Source organism: Sciurus carolinensis, chromosome 12, assembly GCF_902686445.1.
Source record: "Sciurus carolinensis chromosome 12, mSciCar1.2, whole genome shotgun sequence".
Taxonomy (NCBI): domain Eukaryota; kingdom Metazoa; phylum Chordata; class Mammalia; order Rodentia; family Sciuridae; genus Sciurus; species Sciurus carolinensis.
Window position 1 is genome coordinate 445,491 of NC_062224.1, and position 23,159 is coordinate 468,649.

The 23,159-nt window shown below is 52.4% G+C and overlaps 2 protein-coding genes across 7 annotated transcripts in view; one reads left to right on the forward strand and one right to left on the reverse strand.

Annotated features, from left to right (window-relative positions):
• Nucleotides 1-19,537, forward strand: part of Urb2 (URB2 ribosome biogenesis homolog) — a 22,873-nt gene extending 3,336 nt beyond the window's left edge. For 3 of the 6 annotated variants that reach the window (XM_047520902.1, XM_047520903.1, XM_047520904.1), the window contains 8 exons: nucleotides 327-503; nucleotides 2,304-5,622; nucleotides 8,651-8,811; nucleotides 10,214-10,324; nucleotides 11,482-11,724; nucleotides 13,925-14,012; nucleotides 16,363-16,502; nucleotides 18,669-19,537. In XM_047520902.1, the coding sequence (XP_047376858.1) occupies nucleotides 327-503; nucleotides 2,304-5,622; nucleotides 8,651-8,811; nucleotides 10,214-10,324; nucleotides 11,482-11,724; nucleotides 13,925-14,012; nucleotides 16,363-16,502; nucleotides 18,669-18,866 (4,437 nt within the window). In that variant the 3' untranslated portion in view covers nucleotides 18,867-19,537. Of the gene's footprint in view, nucleotides 1-326; nucleotides 504-2,303; nucleotides 5,623-8,650; nucleotides 8,816-10,213; nucleotides 10,325-11,481; nucleotides 11,725-13,924; nucleotides 14,013-16,235; nucleotides 16,503-17,266; nucleotides 17,428-18,668 lie in introns of those variants that run through there. The other 3 variants (XR_007104341.1, XM_047520905.1, XM_047520906.1) reach the window with 3 other exon arrangements.
• Nucleotides 19,538-21,624: 2,087 nt separating this feature from the next.
• On the reverse strand, nucleotides 21,625-22,046 carry LOC124962272 (ORM1-like protein 1). Its single transcript, XM_047521477.1, has one exon. It carries the CDS (start codon nucleotides 22,039-22,041, stop codon nucleotides 21,625-21,627), a length of 417 nt encoding a protein of 138 aa, XP_047377433.1. The 5' UTR covers nucleotides 22,042-22,046.
• Between the last annotated feature and the right edge of the window lie 1,113 nt (nucleotides 22,047-23,159).

The window sequence follows — 23,159 nt, forward strand, 5'->3', positions numbered from 1 at the left end:
CACTTTAACACTGAGCTATATCTTCAGATCCTTGTTTTTTGATGTTTTGAGACTGTTTTCAAAGTTGGGATCCCCCTACCTCAGTTTCCTAGACACTTGAATGTCAGGCATGAGCCATCAGGCCTGGCCCTTTTTATTCTTTTAAGAGTGAATCTTTTAAGACCCTCCAACATTTACATGATGCAATTTTACCACAGGTTACTTCTAGGAAAGTGCTGTCCTTGCCACTGTATTTGGTCTCAGTTGGATGTCCCCATAATGCTCAACCTCTTCTTCTCTTGTAGAAGAAATTCATTTATATGAGAGTATGTTTCCTCCAAATCCAGGTTTTACTTGACTGGGCAAGACAGTCGTTGGTCGCATTCTATAAGAAAAAGCTTGAGCTAACAGAAGGTGTTGTGGAAAGGCTTTGGGCCTATATAGGTGACATTCTGCATAGCAAGAAATTGCAGTCTCTTCTCAAGAATGGAAAAACGATTGATCTTCAGACTTCCCTTGTCAAGGTAAGTATCCTTCATGAAGACACAGAAAGTCGAGTGACTTACTGATTTATTTCAAGTGGTCTACACTGCTGATAAGCTTTTTATGATATGTAATGTTAAAGAAGAGTTTAGGCCAGGTTCCGTAGTGCACACCTATAATCCTAGTTGCTCAGGAGCCTGAGGCAGGAGAATCACAAATTCAAAGCCAGCCTCAGCAGCTCAGCGAGACCTTGTCTCTAAATAAAAATATTAAAAAGGGCTGTGGTTTTAACTCAGTGGTTAAGCACCCTTGGGTTCAATCCCCAGTATCAATAAATAAATAAATAAGAGATAAGAACTATTTCAGAACAGATTTTGATTACCTTTTCAGTTGGAAAAAGTAGCTAGCAAATTATGCTAGTCTTAATATTTGCCACCAATACCAAGGATTGAACCCAGGGACACTCAACCACTGAGCTACATCCCAGCCCTTTTTAATTTTTTATTTTGAGACACAGTCTCATTAAATTGCCAGGCTGGCCTGGAACTTGTGATCTCCTGCCTTGGCCTGCTAAGTAGCTAAGATTACAGGTTTTTACTACCACCTCTGGCCCTCAAAGGTTTTTGACTGAAAGTGATTTTGAAAGCTGAAGTCAGAGGTGTGAATTTCATTGTCAAAACAGTATTTTAAAATACCATAAGAATAGCTAATTACAATAAAGATCACAACTAAAGAGATTTTTGTGTAGGACAGGCTTAAAAAGGTTACAGAACTTGCCTCTTGTCACATGGGTAGGGCGAGGCAGAGTTGGGATCTGAACCAGATGGAGCTGATAGCAAAGCCTGCTGTCAGCCTGCCTCGCCTCCTGGGGGCACAGGCAGGGGGAGGTCAGTGGAGGGGAGTGCAGTGAGCTGCGGGTGGTTCTGGAGGTGCAGCCGCCTCTGTGTGCTTTTAAGTAACAGCTGGTCATTCTGAAATAGTCCTTTGGAGCAGAGAAGGAATATTTAGGACATCTCCAAGTTCAAGAAACCACACCTACTAAATCTAAAATTTTACATTTTTAGTCACGTAAAACATTAGTATTGTAGTATGTGTAGGTAGCTTGTAAATGAGTTACACCTAGGGATATAAAGTGGGAGAACCCTGGAGCCCCCAGGGCACATTGGGGCCCAAGCACTCTTCATGTCTGCTGCAGCTTTCCAGAGCAGTCCAAAAGGCCCGAGCCAGCACTCGCTAGGTGGGAGTGAGGGTGTTTCTCCTAAGTAGCGAGCATCCTGGCAAATTTGATTCTTAACCTGCCATAAGGAGCCAGTTACTTTGCTTGTCAGTGAATTTAGGAATCTGCTTGGCTTTCATATCTGTGCATTTTGGACTTTTGAGAGCAACAGATAGTGGGTCTGCTATGTAATAATGAGCAGTAACTAGCAATTTGCTTTTGTTTATAGAGCGCCCCCCCATTTTTTTTTTTTTTTTAAGAAGGAAAAATATAATTGACTGTAAAAACATGTTAGATGACAGGGTTATGACCCAAGTGCCACTGTCCACCTATCTGGTAATATCAGAGGTAAGTTAACAGATTCTTTTGAGAAGAAGTGAGTTTTTAAAAATGGCTAGTAAATCTACAAAGGCTTTAATCCTTCTTGGAGTTGATACTAGCAAAAGGTGGATGTGTGAATGGATCAAAGCAGGCGCTGCCTTTCGATGCTCTAAGCAAATGTCAAGTTCCCATAGATTTGATACCAAGATGTGTGAGAGGAACGAGTTGATTGATTCTCTTGTACTTTTTTGTATATGTGTGAGTTTAGGGAAGTAATGAGCTTTCTTTCTTTCTTAATCCTCAGATCATAAATGAGAGAATAGCTGAGTTCTCTCTTTCAGGATCCCAGAAAAACATCTGTGCTGTCCTGAGCTGCTGTCAGGCCATCCTCTCCATACCTGCCCTGGCTGTCATCTACGCAGCCAAACAGGAGCTGCTGGTGGCCTTGCTGAGCCAACTGTGCTGGTCTGCCTGCAGGCAGCCAGAGGGGGCCGTAGCAGCCCTACTGCTCGAGGTCACTCACCTGGCCCTGGGCCAGTACCTCTCCATCCAGCAGCAGCAGGTCAACCCCAGACGTGTCTTTGGGGATGTGACTGGGCACCTGCTGCAGCCCTGTCTGGTCCTGAGGCACCTGCTCTCTGGAGGCACATGGACGCAGGCTGGGCAGGGCCAGGTTTCCCCGGTGCTCAGCCGGGAAGTCAGGAGTCAGCTTGAGGCCGTCCTTCGAGGGGGGGTTTTTCGGCCTGATATACTCTCCTCCTACACAGAGGAGCTCCTGGGCCAGCAACAAAGAGACACAAAGATCGGGACCCCAAAGAGCCTCCTCACTCCTCTGGACACAGTGGTGACCAGGCTGCTGGACGCTGGCCACTGTGAACCGCACCTTCATGCCACTGTTGTGGCCAACTCAGTCGCCGTGTTGTATAGGCTCTTTCTAGATTCTTACCTCAAGGAGGGAAACCAGTTTCTCTGCTTCCAGGCTCTCCCCAGGCTGTTTGGCTGCCTGCGAATTTCACACCTGCAGGAGGAGCAAGGGAAAACCTGGGCCACACTAGATTGGACCGCAGAGCTTCTGGTGGTGGAGCAGCTGCTCAGCTCAGTGGCCAGTAGCAACATCTACAACGTGGCCGCCGACAGGATCCGGCACGGGGAGGCGCAGTTCCACTTCTACCGCAATTTGGCTGAGCTGCTGATAAACCACCTACAAGCGCCCGTGCCAGCCTGGTTCCGCTGCCTCAAGATTTTGATATCTCTGAATCATTTGATTCTGGAGCCAGATCTGGATGACCTGTTGTCCTCAGCTTGGATTGACGCCGAAGTCACAGAGGTTCGAACCAAAAAAGCCCAGGAGGTGCTCATTCACGCCCTCTTCCAGACATACGCCAAGCTGCGGCAGGTGCCACGGTTGTTCGAAGAGCTTCTGGGGGTGATCTGCCGCCCAGCTGCCGAGGCACTGAGGCAGCCTGTGCTGGCCTCGGGCCCCTCCGCTGCACTGCGTGCGTGCCTCCTGGAGCTGCCGCCAGGTCAGATCCTGGACATGTGGTCCCTGGTGCTGGACAAGTTCCAGTCTTTAATCCTGCCCTGTTTGAAGAGTGATGTTGACATGGCCCTGAAGTCCCTGTCCCTCAGCTCACTTCTGCACTGCATCATGTTCAACATGCCCAGCCTGGACAGTAGCACGCCCCTGCCTGTCGTCCGACGGACACAGTGCATGATGGAGAGAGTCCTGGGAGAGCTCGTGAAGCCCCTTCTGGCCCTTCTCCTGGACACCCCAAGCCCAGAGTCTGAGCTATGGCTCCAGAAGGTGAGTGACGCTGCACTCCTGCTCTCTCATACCTGGGCCCAGGTGGATGCCATGCTCTGTTTGAACTGTGGCCAGTATCACTCTGTGGCTGGGACCCTGACAGGCAATGCTCTGGAGCTCTCCAGTTTCCCTTCACTGCTCCCAGGTGTGGAACCCCAGCTTTGGAAGAAGGTGAAGTTGACAGCCCAGTCCAGCTCTCTTGGTAGGTACTGCTTGGAACAGCTGCACCTGCAGAGGATGAGGAGGACACTGATGCAGACTAGCTCCCAGGCCGAGCAGGTCCTCCAGACCTTGAGGAGGGATGCTGCCTACATTCTTGGTTCTGGCAGGAGCAGCTTGAGTTTAAGGACGACGGCTTCCTGGGACGGGCAGGTGGGAACAGTGAGTGCACCTACGTATCCTGTAGCACACTGGCACTTGTTGGTGTCAAACCTCCTGATTTTAATACCCTACTTATGTCTAGAAGACATCAAATACCTGGCTAGCGTCCTGTTAAGAACTTTACCAACCAGCAAAGCTCAGGAAACCTCTGCAGATGAAGAACCATACGTCACACTCCAGAGAGTGTCCATGGCTCTCCTTCATAGCCCTCTCTTTCCAGAGATTCAGGCCCTCCATTCCGCCTTCCTGATGTGTGTAGCTGCACGCTGTTCCAGTATTCTGTGCTCCGGTTCCCAAAGTGGCCCAGGTCCTCTCAGACAGCAGGTACCCTGGCTTTTTGAAAAGGACCACACTCTTGTGGCTCACTGGGAATCCAGATTTGCAAAAGTTGGACCTGAAGGTGTAGAACCAAGAGGAGAAACTGCCCAGAACTTTCTGTCCCTGGTCAAGAGTGACTTTCCCATCCAGCTGGAGGATGAGCAGTTAGGAGACCTCCTGGGACTTCTGGACGTCATTTCTGCTCTGCGCCTAGACAGCCTTCTGCCACACCATCACCTGCATTACTTCCTTCTGCTACTGACCATGGCCGTCAGCACGCAGGGGCATTCCTGTCCCCCCCAAGCCCTCCAGTTCCTGACGACTTGCTACCGGCTTCTCGGTTGCCTGCAGAGGGGAAGGAGCGCCCGCTGTGTGTTCAGGGTCATGTACGTCAGTGACATTTTTGAGATTGTGCTGACCTCATTGTTACGAGCCAGTGGTGGACTCTGTGTTGAGGTGGATGACCCCTCTTGGCTGGAATTCCTCCAGGGGGTGGGGTCATTCTTGGAGCAGCTAATGGCGATGCTCATCCAGAGCAAACTGAGCTTGGTGCTCAATTTTGGGAAAATCACTGCGTTCCTCTCAAGGTGTAAATTGCACACTGAGGCAGCTTTCAGCAAGCAGTTGGGAAACCAGAGCCCTCTGGGCAGACAACTGCTTCTGGTGTGTCTGACCAAGTTGTGCCAAGTCCTGGGGCCTCTTGTCAAGGACCGGAGGCAGCCGCAGGAGGCACCAGCGGCGTTGCCAGAGTTGCTGCAGCAGGCCATGCTGCAGATGGCTGCTGGACTGCAGCTGTGCTCAGCACAGGGGACCCCACGCCACCACCTGCCCGTGGTGCTCCTCTCGCCTGTCGCCACGCTCTTGGAAGTGGACCTGAGCCAGCACCCAGGTGGGGTTGGGATTGCCCAAGGGACAGACAGAGCAGTGCCCTCCAACGCTTCCCTCTACCAGGGTGTTTACTCCCAACTGCTGTCAGAGTTGCCAGCCCTGGCAGGGGACACCCGGTCTTTCCAGGCAGCCTTGCGGTTCTTGGCTCTGTTCTTTTCGGCTTCTGCACTCCATCCACCAGAAGGGCCTGTTTTTGTCTCCATGCTTCAAGCCATGAGGACAGTTCTTGCAGGTAAGACGCCTCCTCCCGAGCAGGGGCTTGGGCAGCTGGAGTCCTGCTGCCAGCGCACCTCTCCTTTTGGTCAGGGAGCAAGCAACACCTGCTGTCTTGGCAAGGTGCCACACAGGGACAGTGGAAAGCCAGGTGGCTTCCTTTTCTCCTTAACATCTGTTTCTGGCTCTCCTGCTCACGGGGTGGCCTCGCAGGTGTGCCCCTCGGTGCCAGTTCCTCTCTGACTCGAGAGGGACCTGCCCGTGTGGTGTTTCTTTTCCCCCAGTACTGGGAACTGAACCCAGGGCTTCTCACGAGTACCCTGGGGACCCTCATGTACATTTTGAAATCTAGCCCCCCTTTGTGTTTTGGCCTTAACTTGCCCTAGCTGTGGATACTGGGCATAGTTAATTTCACCCTTATTAGATTCTAAGGGCTATAACTTGATTTTTAAAAGATGTAAAATCTGCCAACTTAAAAAAAAATTGCAAATGGCTCAATTGTAGGGGCCTCCTAGGGCTCCTCAAGGGCAGCGCCAGGGAGCAAGCAATACCTGCTGTCTTGGCAAGGTGCCACACAGGGACAGTGGGAAGCCAGGTCCCGCTCAGCGTGGCTTACTGCAGGCTGTTAGTGGAGGTCGCCCTCGGGCCCGCTCACCCGGACCTCAGCAGCTCAGTAGCAGCTCAGTGAAAGAGCTGTCGTCTCCCTGCTGTCCCAGGGCTGAGGTTAGTGGGTCACTGCAGCCCTGCAGTGATAATTACAGGCTCTTCAGAACTAGTGAGCAAGTATCAGTGTGAAGCAAGAGTCCCACAACATAAAGAGCGGAATATGCTGTGATTACAACTACAGAGAGCGCACGTGCCGTGTGTGAGGGCTGGAGGCAGGTGCAGAGGTTAAAATGCCGTGGTTCGGTGTGCGGGTGCTGTGCTCTCACCATCCCCGCGCTGTGTTGTACTAGTGGGTTAATAGTTTTCCTGTGACATAATTTACCATAAGCAAGGGCTAGGTTAGTGTTTTTGAGTACCTCATTTAAAAATGAGTAGATTATACAATGAAAGTCATGGAGATATATTACCCTCACTCGTACACAAAATGACACACACTTTCACTTCTCTCCAAAGGCTCACGAAGGTCAGCAGGTCATTGTCCTGCTCTAAGAAGCTCACCACAGTTGGCATAGGGCTTTCTTTTTTGTTGCAGTCATTGGTAAGGGACTGGGCTGGGAGTTAGGACAGTCTTGTCTTATGTTTATGGTGCTGGGGACTCCACCCTGTGTGCTCTACCACTAGCAACACCCCCAGCCCTTTTGGTTTTGTTTTGAGACAGAACTTTGCTAAGTTGCTGATGCCGGCCTTCAGCCTGCGATCCTCTTGCCCCAGCCTCCTCCTCATTGGCTGGGATTGCAGTCATGACCACTGCACCCACCTAGGACAGTCTTTTGAGGTGAAGCTGGGGAGTTGGGCCCAGCCTGACCCTCAGCATGTGCTGAGCTCTCTTTCCCACAGAGAAGCTGTGAGGGTCAATGGGGCCTTGGAGGAAGTGAAGCCACCTGGCCTTCCTGGGTCCGCGCCAGGCCTGAGGGTGGTCTGAACAAGGCTGCCGTTGTCCCATCAGTGCCTTCTCCTCCAGCTGGACTATGGGTCAGCTGAAGAGTTGGACCCGCTGCCGTGTCTTCCGTCAGCAAGTCTTTGAAGGGGTGGTGTTCCCCTTCCTATGGGGGCTGAGACCTAGCCTTCCATTCGGACCAGCAGTAGCATCCTAAGTGAGCTTCCCAGGCACCAGCAGCTGGGGATCTGCAGCTCTGGCCACTCTCTCTCTTTGTTAACAGAGTGCCTTGTCCCCATCCCCTGCCCGCCCTGGTGAGGTGAGGCAGTCTTTAAACCCTGCCTCTCACGTCCCTGGGCATACATGCCTGACCCCAGGGACAGAGCCTCAGCTGTGGTGAGGCCAGCCCTCACTCCTGAACTACGTGACTGTCCAGGGAAGTGGCAGAGTGGTGAGCCATCTAGGAGAGATGCCTTGCAAGGAGTGGCTCAAGGCACTGGGGAGGGACAGGGAATGCAAAGGTGGCCCCAGAGAACTGGAGGGTGGCCCCACAGGTGAGCGACATGGAGGTCTCTGTGTCCTTGGTGGCTCAGAGATGGCTTTCAGCATGGACCTATGAGCCTTTATGAAGAATGCTTTTGGCAGTGAACAGACCGCCTCTCTGGGGTCACAGAAACCAGTTTTAGCATTGGTTGTCCTAGGAGTAGGTCTACTCTGCAGCAGTGGGCTGCTGGCTTTGACCTGAGAAATGACAGCGTCTGCATGGATCGCAGGGAGAGGCCATGAGATACTGGACACCCAGCCGGAACTCGGGGATTGGGCATGAGGGTGCACACGGCCAAGCCCAGCTGTGTGAGGGTGGTGGGCAGGTGGAGGTGGGGGTGCACAGGAGGACTGTCCATGAGTGTCCTCTCTGCTGGCCACAGGAGTCAATGCTGTAGTGCCACTGCAGATGAGGGGAATGAGGCCCAGAGGCCATGAGTCTAGGGTCCATGGCTTGTAGGAGACTTAGACTTACTTCCGTCTCCCGGAGAACTTGTGGTCCCGTCCCCAGTACTGTGAGTAGTGGGTACAGACTGGGAAGTGGAAGGAATTCTGGCAACACAGGGTGGTCAGTTAGCTGGAGGAGCAAGCTGGGCCAGAGGCAGAGGGCCAGATGACTCCCCTGACGTTCCTGGGGGTAGGCTTCTTCTGCTCTTTTCAACATTCCTGTCTAGTTAAAAGGACACTCCCACTCCTGCCCCGCTACTGAATTTCCAGGACTCACTAAGGACACAGGCACCAGTTGCCAGTCTGCTGTGGGCAGAGTGCGCTGTCCCCGAGCCTGCTGTTGCCAAGGGCGCTTTCCTAAGTGTGACTCGGGGGCACATGTCGCCTGGCCGGGCTGTGTTCCCTGCTGTGCTCAGCAGCACTCCTGTGCTCACTAGTCTGCGTGGCTGCACACTGCCCGCTGCGGCCACTCTGGCTCACATCGCATCTTATGCCTTGGTTTTTTTTCCCGCAGATCCTGACATCCCTGCTCTGGCTGCCCAGGATATTGAGCCTCACTTGGGAGCCCTGCTCACCCAGATGTTGGAGGCTGGGACTATGGAGGACTTTGGGCTGGTGGTCCGGTCTATTCTTCAGGGCCTGGATGTCCGTCACGTGTGGATGGCAGATCTGCAGGCAGGTAGCCTCCCTCTGCCTGTGTGGTAGGCCCAGTGGGAGAGCTTGTTTGAGATTCTGCTCATCCTTGAACTAAGCGAGCAGATCCACGCTGAGAACAGGAGGGAGGCAGGAGCCTGTGGGCAGGAGCCCAGCCTTGGGAGGAGCCCTTGATTTCAAAGGGGAGTTGTCCAGATTACCAGTTGCCTTCTTACTGTGCAGAAGCCAGGGTGACACGCACCCAGTGCTGACCTGTTCTCCACATGTCCATGAAGATGGCCTGATATGGGCACATAGCCCACAGGCCAGCATTGGAGAAGCGTGTGGGCCTGCAGCCCCGTGCAGGTCCTGTGCCATTCCTCAGAAAGCCTTGGTGGCACTGCCCACAGGCACCGACACACACGCACAGTACGGGGTGTTGGAATCAGCTCCTCTGGGTGTCCCAGGCACTGACGGGTCAGACGCCTTATCACTTGGGGCTGACAGTTGATAGGCCAGGAATGTAGCCATGGCCTCTGGTCCAGCTGACTTCACTCCTGGCCCCTGTTAGCACCCTGTGACTGGTTTTGATGGGGTGGGAGGAGGGCTAGAGCAGGCAGTTTGGGATTTGGGGGAGGATGGAGAGTGCAGGGATAGCACAGCACCTCCTGGTGAGCACAGGGCTCTGCCCAGCCACTCCCCTGCTGTGTGCTCACCCGTCTCTGGGACTTGACTGTGTTTCTGTGACACAGCTGGGCCTCTGTACCTCTGGGCTTCCTTCAGTGAGCCTCCAGGTTTCTGTGTAGACCAGCCGGTCAGAGGTCTTCAGGGGGAGGGGGCCTTGCACTGAGGGTTGAAGGATGGCAGGATTTGGAGGGGCGGGCGGGTGGGCACATTGCAGGCAGGGTGCTGGTCGCCAGAGCAGAGGGTGGTGAGTGAGCAAGTGAGCGCGGGAGCACGTGGGCTTTGAGGCTCCGCCAGAGGGAGGTGAGCAGGCCGAGGCCAGGGTATGGGGCTGCACAGTGTTAGGGACCAAGTGGCTGTTGTGAGGCCAGAACCCAAGGTGTGACATGCTCGGTGGGCAGTAGGTACCTGTCCACTCGTGCCCTGGCTTGAAGCCATTGCCTGGGACCATGGCACCTCACCCAGCCTCTTTTTCCAGCCCTTCCTGTTTGTAAACCAGTGTTCCTGCTCTGAGCGACAGCCAGTGTCCTCTCCCCAGTGCTGGTGAGATGGCTGAGCTCGCTGTCCTGGCCCCTCTGCGAGCCTGACTGAGAGGTCCTGAGAGGCCCTGCTTCGCCAGAGCTGTGCCACCTCCCCTGCCTCTGGGTGCCGCGCCCCCTCACCATAGGCCTCCCCGCTGCCCATTGCGTGGCTCTCCAGGGCTGCTGTGTCTCCTGCAGTGGGGGCTGGTGGGTCAGTGCTGAACCCCCCTTCGTTTCAGGCTGCTTTGTCTGCTGTCAGATTGCTCAAGCTGCTACTAAGCTGCCCGCTCAGTGGAGAGAAAGCAGGCCTGCTGTGGCGTGCCTGTCCCCAGATAATCTCCGCTCTGACGGTGAGTGGCCCCTTCCCTGAAGACGGCCAGTGCCCGCTCTGGCTTGGGGCCCTGTTTCTGGGGCTGCCTCCTGGAGGTGACTGTGGGCCGCAACCCAGTTTGTGTGTCCCGTCTGCAGCACTGGCATGGGATGCAGAAGGGCATCAGGAGCGCTGGGGGTCACGCCTGGGGGATGTGCCAGGCGGCTGGACGCAGGGAGGAGCGGCTGGGGCTCGCTCTTCCCCCAGATGCTGTGCTCTGTGCAGAGCATGCGTGCGGGTGAGGGGGTGCCCTTGAAGTGGATGCTCGTGTCCTCCTACCCGGGACCTGTATCCAGCCATCTCTTGACTTTGCTTCACTTGAACAAAGTCCTAGTTCATCTTGGGCCAGGCTTGGCACCTCCGCCCCAGATGAGCCCGACCCGAGCCTCCTGGCTATGGTGCCCAGGGCAGCATCTGCTCACCATTGTCCCTAGTCCTGTCTGGCCTCGCCGCCTAAGGAAACTGCTCTGGGTCAGCGTATGCCCAGAGGGACAGGCTCCGGAAAGCGAACTTCACCCTCCCATGTTCCCCAAGTGCACCGTGGCCAAAGCAGGTCGTGGCCACGCGTGTGCGTTGTGCGTCCCAAGCAGAGGGCCATTTGGGCAGGGGCAGGGTGGTGATGGCATGTGGATGACCCCATGCCATGCAGGCTGAAAGCTCTTCACTTCCTCTTATGCATGTGGCCTGTCCTTCACACAGCCAGGGGCTCTGGGGTCAGCTTGAATGCTGGGAGGGTTCAAGCCATTACTCGTCTCCAGCCTGTTCTCTTTTTTTCTGAAACAATGACTGGACATCTTTAGATGTGATTTAAAGAAGTTTAACCAGTTGTGTTTGGTCACAGACCTGTGGAACTGGTGGCCTATGGAGAAAACGTTGCCACGTATGTCTAACATCTAGTTTTCTTGTGAGAAGTTGGATGTATCGGCTCCTTGTGAAGATCGCTTCTCTGTGCAGTACATGAGTCCAACAGGAAGGGTCCGTGTCCACGGCAGGTGCCTTGGGTGTGGACTCTGGCTGCCTCTCCCTTCACCAGTTCATTTTGGAGCATGGATAGTCGCATCTGCCTGCCAGTGCTCAGCATTTGTGTTTCTTAGAGAATCACTTTCGCTTTCTTCCTTTACCCTTCTGACCCTGTAGCTGCAAAACCGAGAGGCTTGTCAGGAGCGGCCTGTGGTGCTCACAGTGGTCGAACCCATTCTAGATGTCCTGGCTGCCCTGCTGCGGCAGGGCGAGGAGGCCATCAGCAACCCCCACCACGTCAGTCTGGCCTTCAGCATCCTCTTGACGGTCCCCCTGGATCACCTGAGGCCTCCAGAGTATGGCAGAGTCTTCTTAGGGCTGCACAGTGTGCTCTTCTCCATCCTGCAGTGTCATCCGAAGGTGAGAAGGGGCAAGGCTGCCGCAGCCTCCAGCGTGGGCAGGGGGACGCCAGCCTTCAGGAAGGCAGTCCATGGTGTCTGTGGAACACGACCAGGTGCTTTGCTAAGCAGACTGCTTGGCTCTAGTGAGCTCCAGGGCGTGGCTTCTCTGAGCACAGAGCTGCTCGTCCCTAGCACTGAGCCACGTGCGTTCTCTCTGGGTCTAGCACATCACATGGTACTTGTTACTGGAACTCAGGGGGCTCATGTTTGAATAGACCACTGCCTTGCTGGAGTCTATTGGGTTCAAGTTCAAGTGGTGGAGGGACTGAGGCCCCTGGTCCAGCTTCAGAGTAGACTGCCTTTGGTGCTTCACAGCGCAAAGTGCAGTTAGCTGGCAGTCACTGCACGTGTGCTTCCTCACCGTTGCTGCCCGTGAGGGGGCGCTCACCCCTCTGGTGGTGACACTGCTGGGCAGGGCTGGTGTCCTGGGCCAGGGTCCTGGGGAGCACTGGGTGCAGTGGGGACTCATGCACGTGAAGTACACACGTCTTCATAAATACAGGGTTCTCCAGGGTCGGCTGTTCTGGGGAGGGAGACCTGCTGGCAGTGCAGTTTTTCAGACAAATGGTCTCTGGCAAGCTAAGCACTCTTCAAGTTGGGTTCACTCTAGAACCTTCCCCAGCCATCCATCGCCTGTGGCCCTGTCTCTCCTGTCAGTGTCCTGTCGGTTGTTTGATGCCTGTAGTGCACCTACAGCACAAGTCAGGCACAGTCCAAGACTGCAGAATTTTGCAAAAGTTGGAGGATTTCGTGAAGCGATGAAATGTGAGGAAGCTATGTGGCTCTCCTACAAAACCACCATCATGTGAGCATTTCGTGAAACCAGACATGAACACAGGAGCACTTAGTAGAACTAGGTGTGAGCATGTGAGCACTTAGTAGAACCAGGCGTGAACACATGAGTGTTAGCGGAACCAGGCGTGAACACATGAGTGTTAGCGGAACCAGGTGTGAACACGTGAGTGTTAGAGGAACTGGGCATGAACACATGAGCAGTTTGTGGAACCAGGCACAGATACATGAGCGTTAGTGGAACCAGGCACGAACACATGAGTGTCTTAGCCAGATGTCTCAGCGATTGATTGGATGAACATGCGCCATGACCCATACTCACCTGGTGCTGCTGTGGCCAGTGGAGAGGGTGCACAGGTGACCATAGTGAGTTCACATTGGCACAGATGCCCATGAGCCTCTGGGACACTTGAGGGTGCAGCGGGAGGCCAGTGGCCCTTGTGTCGTCTCAGTCCTGTGAGAGCCCATCATTGTTTCTGTTCTGTGAGGAAGAAGCTGAGGCACACACACAGAGGCAGGTGACTTGTCCCAGCCACATAAGGAGGCCATGTGGAGGGTCTGCCCTGGATTTGTGGACTTTGCATCATGAGACAACAGAGGGCAAGGGGAGGCCTGGGAGTGGTGGAGCTCTGGGACCCTTGCAGAGTCCACCTCTCTGAACATGCCAGTGATCAGTCCTGTGCAGTGCTGCCCAGAGCATTGCTGCATGCACACAGCAGAGCGAAGCTATCCAGTAAAGTGCTCAGTGGCCTCTGTATTGTCCAGTGCAATGACCGCTAGCCTGCTGACAGCCTGGCTGTGGGTGGCCGGCATGGCTGGTGTGACTCAGAGCTGCACACCTAACTGTGATGGGTGTGTGCACTGGTTTAATGTGAACTTCGCACGTGGCTGCCTGGTTGGACCGTGTGTGGCATGACCCAGCGGAGGGCTGAGTGTATGGGAGGTTTGTCATTTTAGTCACTTGTTAAGACAGAACCCCAGCAACCTTCATCACTGAACAAGACTTGCCCCATTCTAAGTGGATTTGCTCGTGAGGCCCTTTTCCTAGCACCACTTCTCCCTGGATAAGTTGGATTTTGCTACCTCTTTCCAGGAGGGTCAGAACCAGCTTAGAGAAAAGCACAGCTTCAGCGGTCTCTGGACCAGGGTTGTCCACCAGCTTCTAGAAGTTGCGCAGCATGGAACCTGTACCCCAGATGGTGGAGGCAAGCGTTAAGGAGCCGAGTGCACAATGGGCGAGCAGTCACACCAGAGATGAGGCCGGAGGAGCCTGCCTGGGTGCACCTGTTCTGAGCATCCTGCGAGGCAAGGTGAGGAAGGAAGCAGGTGGACGCTTGCTCACTCTGTTCTCTTGTCTGTCATTGCAGGTAATGCTGAAGGCCATCCCATCTTTCTTGAACTCCTTCAATAGACTGGTGTTTTCAGTTATGCATGAAGGGCGGCAGAAAGACAAAGGTAATTCAGAATAGCAGCCTCAGAGAGACAGTTCCAAGTGTATTTATCACGTGGTGTGTCTGGCCACAGGTGTGACTGAAATAAAAGTACTCAGCTGAGTTCAAATGAGAGAACTGTTCAGATCATCAAATGAATACTTCAAGATATTAAAGAAAAAATAAAACTCATTTTTCCATATTTAAAATAGTGGACACATTTAGCATCTGTAATTGAAACAATTCTTTTTTTAGAAAGAAAAGTATCTAGATTTAGGAAACTTTTCTTTGTAGTTGTAGATAGACAGCGTGGCGTTATTTTATTTTATTTTTATGTGGTGCCTAGGATCAAACCCAGTGCCTCACACATGCGAGGCAAGTGCTCTGCCACTGAGCTATTAGGAAATTTTTATTGACCACATAGCTTATACAGGAGATATAAAAACGACTACAGCCAGTTCAGGAGGCTGAGACAGGAGGATTGCAAGTTCCAAGCCAGCCTCAGCAACTTAGTAAGACCCTGTCTCAGTGTGACTCAGTGGTAAAGTGCTCCCGTACCAAAAGAGAGGCACAGACAGAGATGACAACTGTGTTCCTGCCCTTGAGTTTGTGGTTTGCGGGAGGCAGAAGGAGCAGGGTGCACAGCTTTCCCGTTGGCAGCTTGGCAGAGGGAAGGCCCTGCACCTTCCCTCCATCCTGAACCGGATGTGTTGTGCCTCGTTCCCTGGGAATCACTCTGCGTGGCAGTACCCGGGACCGTGTCTGGGTCTCTCAGCTCTGAAGTTGTGAGTGCTGTCTGCATTTCGGATCTGGGGAAGTTCTCACTGGGAAGGGTTGTACTCAAGTAGGACTTGCAGTTTATGTCATGGTTTTGAAGTCAAGTCTTGGTGCTCAAGCCTGGGGACCAGGCGTGGTAGGATGCACTGGTCAGACAGGAGTTTTGGGTCCCCTCGGGTGTCAGGGAGCCCAGCCCAGCAGCCTGGGCTGACCGGAGCAGGCGTTCACGGGTCCCACGTGTGCTCCAGGCTGCGCGGTAAGCACAGGCCCTTCCTGCACTGGAGGAGGGCAGGTGCAGCCGCCCTGCCTGCTGGGCACAGCGAGCTGCGCAGCCTTCTGTGCTCAGCAGGGAGCAGGTGGGAGCCAGGTCCCCTCCCTGCCCCAGCCCGGCCCTGCAGGTGGTGGCTCCCGTGTTCTGTCCCCACAGATGACACCTTGCAGTGCCTGAGAGCTGTTCTGACGGTGCCGCCTGCATGGCCGCAGCCTGCCCTCGTGTCCTTTGTCCCATGTCCTGCTGTGTGCGCGTGGGCCAGCCCGGTCTCCGTGTCTGATTGTCATTCTCCTCCTGTCGTGTCTGAGGCGCTCCTAAGTGGCCGCGCGTGAAGTCAGTGGCGGAATGGCCCACGCCAGGGGCTCGCTGTGAACGGTGTGGCGAGCGGCTGAGGAGGGGAGATGGTGGGTGTTAGAGCAGCGCGGGCTGCTGCACGTGCCGCTGAAGCGCTTCCTGAGTGCTGCCGTTCTCCAGCTTCAGAGGAATCACACTCAAAAACTGCACCCATTAGAAACGCTTGTCTGCTCTTTCAGGGTTTCCAAAACGTGTTGCGTGTCCTCAGAGTCAGGCTTACTGAGGTCCAGCGTCTGTGTGACAGACCACCTCTGCTTAGAGTGCAGGACTGTGCATCCTGACAGCCGCAGCAGCGGCTGGCCAGGGCATTCCCCCCTGCCTCCTCTGGCTGCCCCAAGGCCCTGCCCTCTTGGCCCAGCCCCGGACAGCTGTGGCTAATCTGCCCTGCGTCACTACATTTGCTAGTGTTTTTCAGACTTACAGAACTGGGCTTGCCGCCTACTGAGCCAAGCAGGGAAGGCATAGGCTGTGGGAGGGGAGTTCTCGGGACCAAGTCAGGGTCTGGGGTCCTGCAGGGCTGCAGGAAAGTGGGTCCCGGTAGATGGGAGGCTGCGTGGTGACAATGTAAAGTCCCTGATCCATCTGTCCATCACAAGAAAACCTCACACAACCATGTAATATCAGTATACCATTATTTTTTTGTAAGACAGTTTTTTCCATTTTAGTCTGCCTTATAGAAATCCGTTTCCTATTAAAATGCAGTAGCAATTCTAGATGCCATCCTGAAAGTCTTGGATTTCTGGTGGGACTTTTAAACATCCCATGTGCTCTTGAGTGTTGTGAACATTCTCCCTTTGTTATGTAAGTAAATATTTGGACATATCTTTTTTCCCTTCTCCTTCAAAGTAAGCCAATCAGAGAGCCTGGAAAAGGTGGAGACTCGAGGTGTCTCTGTTTGTGGCAGAGACAGGACCAGAGAAGCTGGTCTCACTGTGCCGTGTTTGGAGCTGACCGTCGACCCTTGCATCTGTAGGAGGTGCGGATGGCCTGCCGGTGGTCCTGGAGTGTGCACGCCTAGTCCAGCGGATGTACAGCCACGTCGCCGCGCGGCCCGAGGACTTCACCACATCGTCCCCCTTCCTGGTGGCCCAGTATGTGACGGAGGCACAGAAGGTGAGGTCCAGGCTGAGTGTCTCCCTAGGGTCCTCTTATATTTGTTAGAAATGGGGAGTGAACCCAGGGCACTCAACCACTGAGCCACATCCCCAGCCCTTTTTGTTTTGAGACAGGTTCTTGCTGAGTTGCTTAGGGCCTTGTTAAATTGCCGAGGCTGGCTTTGAACTTGGGATCCTCCTGCCCCAGCTTCCTGAGCTGCTGGGATTACCGGCCTATGCCACTGTGCCCAGCCCCCGGGGTCTTTTTTCATAGCCCTTGAGTGCTTCTCCCCTGAAAGGCAAGTGGCTCTGAGCCCACTGTCCTGTGCGTGGCAAGGTGTACATGGTGTTGCTGTGGGGCAGCCGTAAGGCCTGAGTGGAGCCTCACCTGGGAGGTGCCAGGCCTCCCTGGTTCTCTGTCACTCTAGCACAAACTGGGCACTGGTTTGGTTTGTCCCCTGAGTGATCTGACAGTTGATGTGCCACTCAGAGGCAAGAAGAAGAACTGTCGTGGGACCAGACTAAGGAGAAAGGGGCCTTAGGTCTGGACCCCTCTGCAGCCTGAGCTGGACCTTAGCTCTTGGGGTCGCCATGTGTGAGTTCCAGCAGCCCGCAGACACTCAAGGCAGATGGCGAGGTGGAGAGGCAGGCAGGTTTGGTCAGGTTATTCCGACTCTCTGACTCCATGCTCTGGCTCACACATGCCTGGCTTGAGCCATCTCACATTGGGATGTCCTTACCTATTTTCCAAAGTCTGTGGTACCCTCTGTACATTTGCTGCAGGACTAAAACCTGGGCTGCGTGACCACTTGTTGAAATGACCCTAGGTGGAAGCACACAGCAGCAGGCCAGGACAGCACTCCAGGGGGAGCTCCTGGGTGTCCATCTGCTGTGCATTGCACACACTGCACGCTGTGAAGGAGCCAGCCTCCCCTGCAGGCGTGGTAAGCAAGTCAGGGTGCGTGCACGGGGCGTCTGGAACATAGGTCTCCTTTCTCCAGGGGTGTCTGACTGAGTGGGCTTCTCAGCACACCTCCCTGCCCCTGCTTCAGGCAAGTCTAACTGCTGAATGATGATCTAACCCACCCTATGCTGGCCTCTGCCAGTGGTCCTGTCCATCTTCTGTGTGGGCAGTGGGCTGGGCACCACCTGGCCATGTGTGTGGGTGGCTGGGTCCTCGTCTGGTGGAGTGCAGACTGCAGAATGCCAGAGGTCCTTGAGTGGCACTTGCACCCGTCGTTTGGCGACGGCATTTTTGTAGCATTTGTGTGAATTGTGGTATTTCCCAAGCACTGAGTCATAAATATACAAACTTAATGAAAGAAAAACCGGCATCATGTTCTTCTACTGAAGAATAAAATGAGGCAGTGAGATCAGTTCACTAAGGGCCAAGAAAGCAAGCTGCAGCCCTGGGTCACCGTGATTCCGATGCGGGCTCAGGAAAGGCTCTGGTCTCCTGGCCTTGCTCTCAGGCCTAGTGCTCGCTTATCCACGGTGTTGTTTTAGCGCAGTGTACGTCATAGCCCTCCTGGTGTTTAAATTCAGTAGTGAAGAAAGGCTCCCTCCCTGTGCACCGGAGGCTTCTCCTGAGAGTGCTGCCAATCCCCGCAGACAGTGTGTTCAGGTCAGTCAGTGCCAACGGCAAGAGCAGCGTGGCAGACTGCACCCTCTGCTTCTGCAGGAGGACCTTCCCGAGAGGCAGGCTGCAGGGTGGGGCGGGCGCGTGCCCAGCGGGGCCTCCACAGCCCTGTCCCCCCCGTGGTCGGCAGCCACAGTGGAAACAGGTAGGCTCCTGCGGCTGCCTTCATCCTGGGCCCGCCTGGGTACGACCGCACCTCCACGTTGCTGGCTTGGGGTGAGCGGTTTGAACTGCCCGTCTGTCCCAGGCACCGTGCAGCCATGCGGAGGTGTTTTGTGTGTTGGCCAGTGATCTGAGCATTGTACAGGTTGAACTTTTCGTGTCTTAAAAATTAGCCATCTGGACTGGGGTTGTGGCTCCGTGGTAGAGCGCTTGCCTAGCATGCGTGAGGCACTGGGTTCAATTCTCAGCACCATGTGTAAATAAATGAATAAAATAAAGGTCTATCAACATCTAAAAAACAAACATTTTTTAAAAATTCACCATCCAAAACCCTGAGACTGTGGTGCTGCCAGTCCAGGCCCAGAGCTCCGCCTTGCTTCCCAGGTGACCTTGTACCCCGCGGTGAAGGACCTGCTGCAGGAGGGCATCTACCTCATCCTGGACCTCTGCATCGAGCCCGATGTCCAGTTCCTTCGCGCCTCACTGCAGCCGGGGGCCAGAGACGTCTTTAAAGAACTGTACAGTGACTACCGCAAGTACCACAAAGCCAAGCATGAAGGAGAGAAAAGATACGCAGCCTAGGCCTGCGGCACAGCGCCTAGGGAACCCCGGCGGCGGCCTGGGCCTTGCAGCCCACGCAGCGGGAGGGTGAGGGTCCCGAGGGTCCTTGTGCTGTGTTGATGGCGTTTTTAAAGGTACATCTGTGTGCTGTTTTGTCTGATTTGTGTCTTCCCCTTCATCTTTGGTGCTGGTGATTGCATCCAGGGCCTTGCGCGTGCTAAGCACACACTCTTCCGCTGAGCTCCACCCCTGGTCCCAGAGTGTCTTGCTGTCCGTATGTGTTGCATTAGAAACCTGGAAGTGGACCCTGGAGTGAGATGCTTCAGTAGAAGCGTTGCTGGTTCTCAGGACTGTACTATTATGTAGTGCTTGTCTTGGCTCAGTGGGTTCTTCCCCCTCCCCTGGGTAGCAGCTCTGAGGAACTGGGTTTTTGCTTCTGGTGCGTGGGTTTATAATTGAGTCCTGTTTAAATACCTCTGCCTTTTAAATTCAAGCCCAAAGAAATGTGCATTCCTAATGCCACTCTTCTGCCTCGCCTCCGAGAACCCTTCTGATGACCCTGGGGAGAAACTCCCTGGTCTGCTGAGACAGCAGCAGGCACCTGGAGGCCCCTGGCACCTAGCAAGTGCTCCTGCTTGCTCTTTCTGCTTTGCTCTGTGAATTCATTTAATAAAGTAGTTTTGTTTATATTACCTAATTGTTATGGTTTGGATATGAAGTGTCTCAAGCTCATGCATTAGGCATGCAGGAATGTTCAGAGTGAAATGATTAGATATCGAGAGCCGAGACCTCACGGTGCATTGATCCATGGGGTGGATCAATAATACAAATGGACCACTGTGGGAACTGGGCAGGTGGGGCGTGACTGGAGGAGTGGGTCCCTGGGGTTGCCTTGGGCACTATGTGTGTGCGTCCCTGGTCCATGAGCTGACAGCTTCCTCTGCCTCGGGCCCATAGCAGTGAGTAAGCCCACTGTGGACTGGACCTCTGAAACCATGAACCACAATAAACCCCTCCCCTGAGTGGTCCTTTCAGGCATTTGGTCTTAGATGAAAAGCTGACTAACGTGCTAAGCAACACATCTTCATTTGAGCAACCTGAGAAAAAGAAGAGGGAAGAGGGCTTGAAAACTCACTCGTGGTGCCACGTGCCCAGACAAGGTGTACCCCGCCCCGAGTGCCTCATCACCCTGTGTGTGGATGCCGACGTAGAGGGACGTGTAAACACACGTAGCTAAGCTGATGGACGTGCACCTGTATCTTTTATTTATTATTTATTTATTTTTACACCAAGGAAAAATTTTTATTAAAGTATAGATTACCAGTTATTTAAAAATACATGGGAAAGACAAACATACAAAGGCAGTATCATACAACTGATTTCTAAACTCAATACTTTTGAAATACAAAACAATGATCACTACCCCAAAAAGTCAGTTTGTTGACAGAAATTGATTTTTAACTTGATCTACAACTCCTTTTACTCAATTTTGTTTAAATATGTTACTCAGTTTTTCAGTTTCATCTTATATCAGAACTTTTTTTTTTTTTAAATGTGATTACTTCTGAAGTAGTGTATAGGTTTTTTCTTGCAATTAATATTAACAACTATAGGTAGCTTTCCTAGCTCACAAGAATTCAATACAATCACTACTCTAAATAGTTACCATTTGGGGTTACCTATACTAAGGCTCACAAGATTAAAGGCAAAATATTAACAAGCAAACTGGGGGTTGAGAGCAGGACTAAGGAAAGACAATCTTATCTTTCACTATAGACCTAAAACAAAATGTCCATTACTTACTTTGATACTATGGCTAGAGAAGCGGTTACTGTTGCCCCACAGGTAGCTGTGTAGCTGTCCACTTTATAGTCCTTTTCTAAGGAGTGACAGACTTTACCAATTAAGTTGCTTAACCAAGACAGCAGACACCTATAAACTACCCTGTACTTTAACTGCTTGAAATAAATTACTTTCCTAATTGGTTTATTAGCAGCCTTGTGTCTAGAAAACCATGTAAAATCTATTTTGTTCCAAACTTGGAATGCTAACTCAGAAGCTATCTGTTAGATACCTGGCTCTCTTCCAGCATCAGTCATAAAAGTGGACCTTCATGAACTATGTAATGTAATAAATGCAAAAATAATTTCATCTATCAACACATAATACTGAGCCAGCAAAAAAAAAACAAAACAAAACAAAAAAACAAAAACAAAACAAAACACCACATACTCATAAGAACAGAAACTGGCTTGTATGAAACAAGAAGGTATATATCCTCTTATATATAAGAGAAATATATATGATAATAAAAAGAATCTATAATAAACTTATAGAGATGATTCTGGTTTATGTTAAGTCTGCCTAAACTGTCACTGAATGACTGGAAATTTTCTTTTCCTCATGTCATGCCCATCATTATATTTAAGCTGGTCCTAGTTTCTTCCAAATATCTTACTCCCTTGGATTTATCTACTACATCCTCACTGTACTGCCATTAACTTATAAACTGGGCCTGCCCAGCCTGCCTAAAAAGCCTTTCTTCAAAATATACCAGATGTATTAAACAGAGGTATCATTTAGTAGAATTCTGCACTTCAAGACAGCATATGAAGAACCAGCAATTGGTCCTCTGATGTAGATACCTCTCATTTCACATTATCACAGAAACAGTGCAGTTCACTAACTACTCCTTCCTTACAGGAAATTCAGTAGCTGTAAAAATTTTGTTCAGTTTTAAAACATAATACTTATTAATTCCAAAGATCCAAACACTGTGTTATTTGGGAATAAGCACACTCAGAAGAGAAGCTGTGTTTAAAATGAAGTGAGTTGGATCATACTTCGTATAGAAACTTGCCAGAAAATATAGAATTATTGGAGAAATTGTGAAAAACTTCCATGAAGATGTAAACTGTACTCCATAGTCCAGTTGTTCCCAATGAGTTAGGAGCCTTGCTTTACCTTGGTCAGGAGTTTCAAAAGGTGTTCCTTTCACTGCATGCAAAAGTACATACATCCCCAGATTATGTATGATATTTGTTAAGGTCCAAGCAACTGGAACACTGAAGAAGGGAATGCTGAGTAAGACAATGTGAAGCAAGCCAACTCCCAACGCATGTGTCAGCCACACACCCCGGCTGTTCATTACACGGGTATTTGGATTCACTTCACTGTGGGCAACTCCAACATTCATGTTTGCTGCTCAGAAAGCCAGTGATCTGCCCTAGCGCAGCGCCTTGTGTCGCCGCCCTATTTATTTTTAATATTTTTTTAGATATTGATAGACCCTTATTTTTATTCTTTAAGTTATATGTGGTGCTGAGAATTGAACTCAGTGCCTCACATGTGCTTGGCAAGTGCTCTAGTGCCAAGCCACAGCCCCAGTCCCCAAAAAGTGCACTTTTAAAAGCTGCTTAAGAGTCTTGTTTGCGACAGTTGGGTGGCCCCTGGACCAGTGAAGACGTCTGACGTAGCTCCCGTGCCGCTCAGTGGTCCACTGAGCAGAGCCAGCTGCCGGTTTGCTGGGCCTTCTATTTAGATGTTGGGGTCTTTCCCATCTCCTTTTGTGACTGACTCCTGTGGCTGAGTCTGCAGGACCAGGTCCCATGAGCTGTCTGAAAACCGGTTCAGGCAAAAAAGACTTCCCTGAGTGTTGCCAGGTTGCCCTCTAGACAGACATGGGCTTATTTTGCCCTGGTCAGTAAGCGTCATTGGTTTGTCTCCTTAACAAGAGTGCTTGGCATTTCTCTAAAAGATGAAGTGCTGTGGGGTCACCATGCTTGTTTCGTTTGAATGGGTACCTGCTGTCCTCGTGCCGCCTCACCTGTCTCCGTGAGTCTGCGCAGTGCAGCCTTCTGCACACGGGGAGGATGGCTCCGTTGACTTTCTTCCCGGTTTTTTGAAGTGCGTGTGTCTGGAGCAGGCAACGTGGAGCACCTTTGAATATCAAAGAGGAAGAGCCGGAGCCTCACACCCAAGTCTGTTTTCCTTCCTGCGCTGGCTGGATGTGGAAGGCGACATGCCTCTGCATCTGCCTTTTGGGCCTTGTCCGCCTTCCCCCATACTCTTCCCGGAGCATTATAATGACAGGTAAGGTGAGATGCGTTGTTACAGGTGTACACCCGCACAGGATGTAACGGTGAAATCCAGTCAGCTTCATTCCCGTGGGCCCCACCTGTTCCTCTGCTGGTCTCTGTCACAGAAATGTCCCCCATACCCCTCCACCCCCCCACCCTACCTTTTCCTTTTTCCTCTCGGGCTCTTGCAGGGGGAGAACTTGACCCTCCACCCTCTGGTGTGGCCCGCTTCGCT

Excerpts from the sequence above, each read along its gene's own strand:
- LOC124962272 (XM_047521477.1), bottom strand. The coding sequence starts at position 22,041 with ATGAATGTTGGAGTTGCCCACAGTGAAGTGAATCCAAATACCCGTGTA.